The 9,609-nt window shown below is 40.0% G+C and overlaps 1 protein-coding gene across 1 annotated transcript in view; it reads left to right on the forward strand.

Moving 5' to 3' along the window:
• retreg1 (reticulophagy regulator 1) overlaps positions 1-5,711 on the forward strand; it is a 67,096-nt gene extending 61,385 nt beyond the window's left edge. The window contains exon 9 of the mRNA XM_052015941.1: positions 375-5,711. Within this exon, the coding sequence (XP_051871901.1) occupies positions 375-865 (491 nt within the window). The 3' untranslated portion in view covers positions 866-5,711. The remainder of the gene's footprint in view (positions 1-374) is intronic.
• Positions 5,712-9,609: the final 3,898 nt, after the last annotated feature.

Here is a 9,609-nt window from a genome sequence, read left to right on the forward strand (position 1 = left end):
GTAGTGGAAGCAGAGTCTTTGAATGTTTTTAGGCCAGATTCTTGATAAGCAAGGGGATGAAAAGTAAATGGGGGTAGATGGGAATGCAGAGTTGATGTTATCGTCGGGTCAGCCATGATCGTAATAAATGGCAGAGTATGGGTGAGAAGACAAGTGACCGACTCTTGCTCCTAACTCTTATAATTGTATGATCATGTTCAATGTTTACATTCTGATTTATTTTCTGTTGGTTCTGTCATAAACTTGGTTTACTTTCAAGTTTGGTTTACTCTTCAGACAAGTTTTTAAAACAACATGATAATATACTACAAGAAGCTTACAGTTGTTCGCATCCTTTTTGTTTTAATTCTCTCATGTTTTAATCGTTGATTCAGATTTAGATCGTCCGAGTGATCATGAAGAAGCATTTGCCAGAGATCTTCCAGAATTTCCTTCAATAGATAATAAAGGAACAATAGATGATGATGACGACTCAAGTATCGGCATTCCTACTCCCCCAATTCCCACTCTGGAAGCGGATTCATGTCAGGAAGACATAGGAACTGCTGTGGCTGGGCTTGCCCTAAACTTGTCCAATGAGCAAAGCCTTAACCTGATCAGTACTATGGCAAGTGAGGCCATTGCTGTAGCTGTGTCATCTGCTGTGAAAGGCCAGTTGCAGGCTATTGAAGCCAAGCCCACCACATCACCACAGCTAAACTCGAGTGAAGAAACTGATACTGAGGAGGGTGACTTTGAGTTGCTTGATGAATCTGAGTTAGAGCAAATTGAGAGCGAATTAGGACTGGATCAGGGCCAAGCAGCGAGACATGAAGTCAATGATGGCAAATCAGGCTTTCTCTCAAACCTACTGGGAGGTCATTAAACCTTCTTTCAGGGCTGGAGAATAAATATGCAGACCATATCTGAGCAACAAAACAAACACAAGCTAGAAGCTTATTTACTGCAGATGCTCCCCAAAAAAGAGCCAAACTTCATAAATATGATCTTGTGAATATGGAACTAAGTGCAGCAAAGAAAAGATGATGCAAAGTGAAATATTACTGCACATTTAATAATCTAGTTATTGAAGGAACTGATTTGATTTGTGTTATTTGGTATAATGGGCCACCTATTTTCTGTGTGTTGTCTGACTATAATCTTTATGCCTTGAATTAACAGCATGGAAATTAATCCTGTCTTGTCAATCTGAGTTAACGACTAGCTTTAAATGTTTTAACTGACTCATATGGCAAATCTAAAAGTCAGATATTCAACAAACACAATTTTTTCTTTGAATTGTGTGCAGAAACAGACAATCAATAGTCAGCTTCTCCCTGGCCTTGTAGCAAGTTGGACTGCTAAGAAAACAACGTACCCCTTTTTGCGAATATTTGCTGTATTTTAAATATTTTATAAAGTCCAGTCCTGTTTGAAGTCTTTAACTCGTATGTTATGGTAGCTTTGCCATTTTCGTTGCACTTAAGTGGAATGTTCAAAGTAAGCTTAGTAGAGGCATGTTTCAAATCTGAGATTAATAATCCATTTCCATGCTTGTTCTTTTTTCAATTACATAAAACCAATCTGTACTGCACTTTCTGCCTTATTGAACTGCAGATTCAAAGGTAAAAAAAAATCACATTAAAGTTTAGTTTAAGTTGCATATTGCAAATTAGTTCTTATAGTTTTTTGTTTTGATTTATAACACTTAAAAATTATCCTTTGCACACATGTCACTTTGTTCTTTTAGGTAATGGGCTTTACTCTTTTAAAAAAAATTACGTATTTTTATTTCTCCACGTTGAACAATTTGCTTTATTGCTGACCAGTGAGTCCATGGCAATCAAACTTCATGCAGGAAAGAATGTCAAAAACATGTTAAACATACCTTGAAATTGAAGCTAATTCATGTTATTAATTGGTATTAGTTTCTGATGCCCACTTTGGATAAAGACATGCCTGAACCATGGGCAAAGCAATCCATGGCCTGGATTTTAGCCTGGGATAAGCTCTTGGGGTGGGAGGGGGAAGGGGGGGGGTGAGATATTGTAAATGTAAAAAACTTAATGGAATGGGATTCCCACATTCAGACCCTGCTTGACATTAAGAAGAACTTCAGGGGAGGATGAGTGGGGTCAGCTTGCTTTAAAAACTAAAGCAACAAGTAGCTAGGAGAGAGATTGGGGCTGTTGGCAGAAGATTAGATCACTGGGAGTGGGTCCCAATGGTGTCAAATTATCAATTAGTCATTGGTTTGTGGGGTAAGGGAGCAGGAGATGGTAGGATTCAGTAGTAGAGTGTGGGATGGGAGTAGAGGTTTGTAGAATGCAGATAGTTTCCTAAGGAAGAATGATACTGCTAAGCTTGTTGGACCTTGAGGAATCACACCAGCAGCTTCTGGCCCAAAGGCACTTGTATTTTCAGCATTTCACCTGTTTTCATCTTGCGTTTAGTCCTGTCACCTAGGACTAAAAATAAACCCTCGACTAAGAAGAAGGCAGATAACCCCATTATAAATGTTTAATGATCAGCCTGCTTCCCACAGCATCATACATGTCCTTCCTCCTCTTATTCCACCATTGAAACCATATTTGGGTGATTTAGTGATGGTTTTGATTCTCATTTTAGTTACCTTTACAAATTAACATCTGACTTAATCCCAAACTATATGTTTTCAAGATGCTTTTCTTCCACCCTTAGAGAACATTTAAATATATACTTAATTTTTAAATATTATGCATTTTAAATATTACATTCTTCACTGAAGTGAAATGGTAAGTGAATCTATCAGCTTGGGGATCAGTATTTAAAATTATTAATCAGTTCAGTTGATTAACTAATACAGAGTGACATTGGGTAGAAGTGCAATTTGCTTTTGTCAAACTACATTAAAGATATTTAAGTCAGTATTAACTTGACATATTTTGGTTAATCCTATTAAACTTTGAATTGAGCATGGAGCAATTTTGTTAAACAAGTCGCTCAAAAACTCTTTCCTTAACACCATAAAAAGAGAAACAGGTAACACTTAATTTGGCAGCCTTGTGTGGATTTGTGCTCAAATAAAGTTTTATATTCAGTCATAACTTTTACAACTTTGCATAAACAAACTTTTACATTCATCAGATCTTTTGGTTCCTTTGAAAGAAACTTGTCCAGTTGATTCTGATATAACAAATATGAACTCTAAGTACAAATGTTCTAGGAACATTTGTGAGATAGCTACAAACACTTAAATTTCTAACATTATTCAAGCAGTATTTGAACAATTGTTTCAAAGAAAATATAAACTCTAGGGAACTGGTTCAGGTCTTAAAGACTTGCCTGTCTCCCTCCCCACCAACCCCATACATCCTGATCTCTGATCACCACCCCCAACCCCCTTCAACTATTAATCCTTCTCTGCAACTACCAAACCTACCGTATCTTGTTTCCATTTCCCCCACCCCACACTGATTCCACGAAGCTGATCCTGCCCTGGATCTTCTCCTCATTAATCAGCTTCAACACTACTTTCTGATCATGATCTTGCTCACACTTGAACCTCTCTTTCCCTGCAACCTATCATCCCCAGCCTAAAACAACTTTATGCATTCTGCTGTCATGGAACTAAAAGGCCTTGATCCTTTTAGCAGCAGACTATTGCTTGAGCCTTGTACTACTGTAATTCTTAGCTGTAAGCCCGCAAAAAAAATGCGTGACTGGCTGCAAACAGATTACTTGATGTGCTTTTGCAACCAATTTCTAGGCAACCATCTTCCAGATGAGATGCTAACTTGGTGCTCTGTTTACCTGGCCAATTGAAATGAAAGATTTGTGGCAATATATGAAGACGAGTGTATGACTAGTTTTGGTAGCCTAGCCAATGTTTGCTCCTCACTCTCACCTCACCTACAAAGCAAAGTAACGAGTCCTTCATTCTCCTGCTATTTGTGGGACAACTGTGTTAGTTATGAGGCATTTTAGGAAATAAAGTGAAAGTGCTTTATAAATTTAAGTTTGTTATTTTAATACAATCTAATTTGTAAGTTTAAATACTTCCAGAGTTGGAACACAGGCTCAAAAGATTATTGGCACATCTTTATTGAAATAAATCTTGATTTGTTCAACATCCCTGTATACTTGTAGTGGAATTCAGTGATTGTGACCGTGCAGTATTCAAGTAATACAATTACTATTAACTGATGATTTATACATTCACTACTTTTTATCTATGCTGCTTATGCATATGCAGGCGTTAAGTTTCATTTGATCATTTAAGTTTCTAATGCTAATCATTTAAATGTAGCTCTCAATATATGCTTCCTTCAGTTGAGAGTACTAACAAGGTGGTACACAAGTTAACTGATGATGCACTGATATCAGTGAAGAAAATGAGATTTAGGCTATATCAGTGAAATGGTATACTTGCTGTAGACTAAATTACAGGTCTAGTAATTTTCACAGCACAGCAGAAAAGATTTATTTCATATATATTTAGTCTCTTGTTCCAAGATTTTTGTTTCTTTCTGCACTGATCAATTTTATTTTCAGCTGGCATTTTGCATTTCACCGTCCTCTGACTCTAGTGCCATTGTGTATGTTTTTGTTTAGAAGATCTTTTTGTTTGTTTGACATTGAGTTAGTCTAATCTATTGGACTATTTTGGTGAAATCTGTTTCTGGTTACAAATTACAGTTGTTTAGTTAACTTTTATCCCATTTTAAACTGGAAATCTAATATTAAAACATATTCAATGAGAAATTTGCCCTTGTCCAAGGCATATTGTAGCAGCTTCTGCAAATTTGACTTAATCTTCAATGAATGGAAGCTTTTCATAATTTAACTTCTAGCCTTTAGAGTTGGAACCAAGGTTGAATCATTATTGGCAATGTTTTAATCCTTTCACTATACTGACTGATTTATGGTAGTGTTCAGTAATCATGACTGTGAAGTATTCAAGTAATACAATTGCTGTGTAACACAATATTTCATTATTAAATACATTATTTTATACATATACCAGCACTTCCTAGTGTGATGTTTTGTTTGTTACTAATGCCTTTAATTAAAGCTCACCTTAGTAAATGCAAACTTCAATTGAGAGTACTGAGATAAGGTGGTGTGCAAGTTATCAGATGATATGCTGATACAACTAAAGAAACCTGAAACTTGGGATGTAACCTGAATTTTTGAAAGTGTAAAGTTGCTGCAGACTTAATACTTGCAAGATTTGTCACTTTTATCCAACTAAGGGTGAATTTCTACCCCAATTTGTTTTTTTTGTAACAAGATTCACTTCATTATTTTGTTAAACATCTATAATTTATGTAGATTTTGTGAATTAAAAAAAGGATCATTAGCATATTAAATGTGGGTGCTGGGATGGGTAAGAGTAGATTTTGACTATATTAAAAATGTTTGCACTTTATATGTGGTTTTTACTAAAATGCACTTTCTAGCAACCAAACATAAACCAATAATAATTGTTTCTTGACAGGAAAAAGGACTTGATAACCAGAAACAGAGCCATCATAAAATGTCTTATTTCATAAAATATAAAAATGTCCCATTTACTGCACTTTATTAAATAACCTTTTATCCACAGGATTTAAATTTTTCAGTGGCAAATACATGTCCATTATAGTAATTGGATTTGATAATTAAAGCTTGTCTAATACTATGTTGATCTTTTGTGATTGTGATTTTTTTTTAAACAAAAAAAATAAAGGCACTAAAATATTGTCTTTTAACCAGTGTATTTTTATAATCAAAATAATTCTAGAATAGGATCTACAATTATTTAGAACCATTTGCACTCTGTTGATATACCATCCGTATATGATTAGGAAAAATAGACAATACAATTCAGGTATATTGTGTGTATGCAACTGTGAACAGATTTTTGACTTGCTTGTAGCTATTCTTAAACTTATTAATCCTGCTTTATATTTCATCTTCCTACTGAATATATCACTATGACCTGACCAATTTTTCACAACACATTGGACCTCATATTCATGTGAACACAGGTTGTTTGAGGAGTTGTGAGCAAGAAACCAGGAAATGAGGGTTTACCAAAATCCTGGAGTCTTGAATGTTTTCTCCTGGTTCTGCTGTTTGATTGACAAGCTGGCAAAGTATCTGGTGGGCAGGCCTACAGCAGAAGAATGCAGTGGAGGTGTTGAATGCTGCAGGTGGTGGATAAGGAAAACATTATCAGAAATGTTGGTCACAGGGTTAAGCACAAAAATTGCCAGAAAAGTGGTATAACTTGGTCATGGAGGAGGGATGTCAGTGGTGGGCTGTGGATGAACCAGGGAGAGGTCAAAGAGTCAACAGTGGCGACCAGGTAGGTCAGACAGATTGAGGTGTAATGAAGGAAGCTTGTTGGGCCTGGGGCAAACTCAGCTGCTCCCAATTCACAAGCAAAGCTGTAAATGCAGTCAGCTGATTAGAAGATTTAGCCCCTTTTAACCTGCTGGATCTGAGATTAGGGAAACACGACCAACATACAGTAAAAATAGAAAGCTTATTACAGTGGAAGTACACATGGTGTTTGCATCATTTATATGATAAAATGGCTTGGGAAGGATAAGTAAGCAGGGTTTCAAACAGAAAGCCTGTCTTTGTATTTGACAGATTCCCTGCCCAGGATTGACAGACTTGGCTTCCCATTAGGAGGGGCAGACTGCAGGGCAGATTATGAGAGCAGCTGTGCCGGATACATGACCCCAGGAGAGATCCAATACCTAATCCCGGAGGTGTATGTATGGGAGCATAGGCCATACAGAGGACCAAAGCAAAGCAATTAATGTACTTACTAGCCCACAAGCAAGGTTGTAAGGCCGTAGCTCCACTTGCTTAACTTAAGCTGCCAACATTTTTTTAAGGCCAGGGGAATACAACTGCCCTTTATAAAATTTGTAAAGCACAATTACCAAGAGTCTTGTAGCATTATTAGAACACTAAAGTTTCTAACCATTTGCTGGGTTGGATTCTTCAACTTGTCCCACCTCTCTCAAGCCTGAAACTGAGCATGTTTGTGATTAGCTTTAATTATTTTTTTTTAATTTTAGGATTTGATAGGACCTAACACATCTATTTTTCAGTGCTATAAGTTCACCCCTATGTCTATGGTTGCTAAAGACTGATAGTTTCATTTGGACGAAGACATTTTTAAGAAACAAAAACCACTGATATTGAAACACCCACAACTCTATCCACTAGAGAGCTGAAACATAATGATTTTTTTTTACACTGTATTAGCATCTGTGTACTTCCTATTCTGCTCTTCAAAGCATTACCTTGGATAAAATCTTCAAGATACACAAAGTTAAGATCACTAATGAACACAACCTTCATTCACAGAACAGCTTGATTTTATTTGCCAACATTCCAGTGACAGTGAAGGCAAAAGGTCAAAATTTTGGTTGTATTTGAAGAGGAGAAGAGAAACACGAAGATTTAAGGAAGTAACACACACAAAGTGCTGGAGGAACTCAGCAGGCCAGGCAGCATCTATGAAGGGAAATAGTCAACATTTCAGGCCGAGACCCTTCGTCAGGACTGGAAAAGAAGAGGGCAGAAGCCAGAAATAAGAAGGTTGCCGGAGGGGGAGGAGCACAGGCTGGCAGGTGAAAGGTAAGTCCAGGTGAGAGGGGGAAGGTGGGGGGGGGGGGGTTGAAAGGGAGTGATGTAAGAAGCTTTGAGGTGATAGGTAGAATAGGCAAAGGGCTGAAAAAGAAGTAATCTGGTTGGAGAGAACAGTAGACCATGGAACAAAGGTAAGGAGGTAGGGAATAGATGAGAAGGTCATGAGGGTGGGAGAGGGGAAAGGGAAGGGATGAGGGGCCACAGGAATGAGGGAAAACAAATGGAAAAAATGCGTGGGGAAAAGAGGGGAGGGGTTACCGGAAGTTAGAGAAATTGATGTTGAGGCTGTCGGGTTAAGAGACTACCAAGGTGAAATATGAGGTGTTGTTCCACCAACCTGCATCTGGCCTCAACATGGCAGTAGAGGAGGCCATGGATAGTTGTCAGTGTGGGATGTGGAATTGAGGGGGTGGCCACGGGGAGATCCTTGTTTTTGCAGCGGACGGAGTGAAGGTGCTCGATGAAGCAGTCACCCAATCTGTGTCGGGTCTCACCGACGTAGAGGAGGCACTAGATGCAATAATTGACACCCTTGGATTCACAGGTGAAGCAGTGTCTCACCTTGAAGGACTATCTAGGGCCCTGAATGGTGGTGAGGGAGGAGGTGTAGGGGCAGGTGTAGCACTTAGTATGGTTGCAGGGATAAGTGCGAGGAGTGTCATCAGTGGTAGGACAAATGGACAAGAGAGTTGCGGAGAGAGCGATCCCTATGGAAAGCAAGAGAGGGGAGTAGGGGAAGATGTGCCTGGTGGTGTGATCCCACTGGAGGTGGCAGAAGTTGCAGAGAATGATGTGTTGGAGGCTCGTGGGGTGGTAGGTGAGGACAAGGGGAACCCTGTCCCTGGTATGTCGGTGGGGGGGAGGGGTGAGGGCAGGTGTACCGGAAATGGAGGAGATGCAAGTGAGGGCTGCATTGATGGTGGTGGAAGGGAAACCCTGTTTACTGAAAAAAGACATCTCTGATGTCCTGGAATGGAAAGCCTCATCAGGGGAACAGATGCGGTGGAGGCAGAAGAACTAGGAGAGGGCGATAGCATCCTTACAAGTGACGGGGTAGTAAGAGGTGTAGTCAAGGTAACTGTGGGAGTCAGTGGGTTTGTATAAGATGTCGGTGGTTAATCTGTCTCCGGAGATGGAGACAGAGAGATCCAGAAAGGGGAGAGAGGCGTTGGAGATGGACCATGTAAATTTGAGGGCAGGGTGGAAGTTGGAGGCAAAGTTGATGGAATTGATGAGCTCAGCACGGGTGCAGGAAGCAGCCCCAATGCAGTCGTCAATGTAGCAGAGAAAGAGTTGGGGAGTGTTACCAGCGTAGGCTTGGAATACAGACTGTTCCACGTAGCCGACGAAAAGGCAGGCATAGCTGGGGCCCATGCGAGTGACCATGGCTACAGCTTTGGTTTGGAGAAAGTGGGAGGAGCCGAAAGACAGGTTGTTGAGGGTGAGCACCAGTTCTGATAGATGAAGGAGGGTAGCAGTAGAGGGTAACTGGTTGGGTTTGTTGCGACTTCAATTCCACATCCCACTCCCATACTGACGTGTCTATCCACAGCCTCCTCTACTGTCATGATGAGGCCAGATGCAGGTTGATGGAACAACATCTCATATTCCACCTTGGTAGTCTCCAACCTGACAGCCTCAACATTGGTTTCTCTAACTTCCGGTAACCCCTTCCCTCTTTCACTGACCCCTTTTTTCCCTTTGTTTTCCCTCATTCCTGTGGCCTCCTCACCCCTTCCCTTTCCCCTCCCCTGCCCTCATGACCTGCCCATCTACTTCCCACCTCCTTCGCTTTATTCCGTGGTCTACTGTCCTCTCCAAACGGATTCCTTCTACCTATCACCTCTCAGCTTCTTACATCGCTCCCTTTCATCCCTCCTCCCCCACCCACCTACCTACCTTCCTCCCTCACCTGGACTCACCTATCACCTGCCAGCATGTGATGACAGGTCTCGGCCCAAAACGTCGACTGTTTATTTCCCTTCAGAGATGCTG

This window comes from Pristis pectinata, chromosome 5 (genome assembly GCF_009764475.1).
Source record: "Pristis pectinata isolate sPriPec2 chromosome 5, sPriPec2.1.pri, whole genome shotgun sequence".
Lineage (NCBI taxonomy): Eukaryota > Metazoa > Chordata > Chondrichthyes > Rhinopristiformes > Pristidae > Pristis > Pristis pectinata.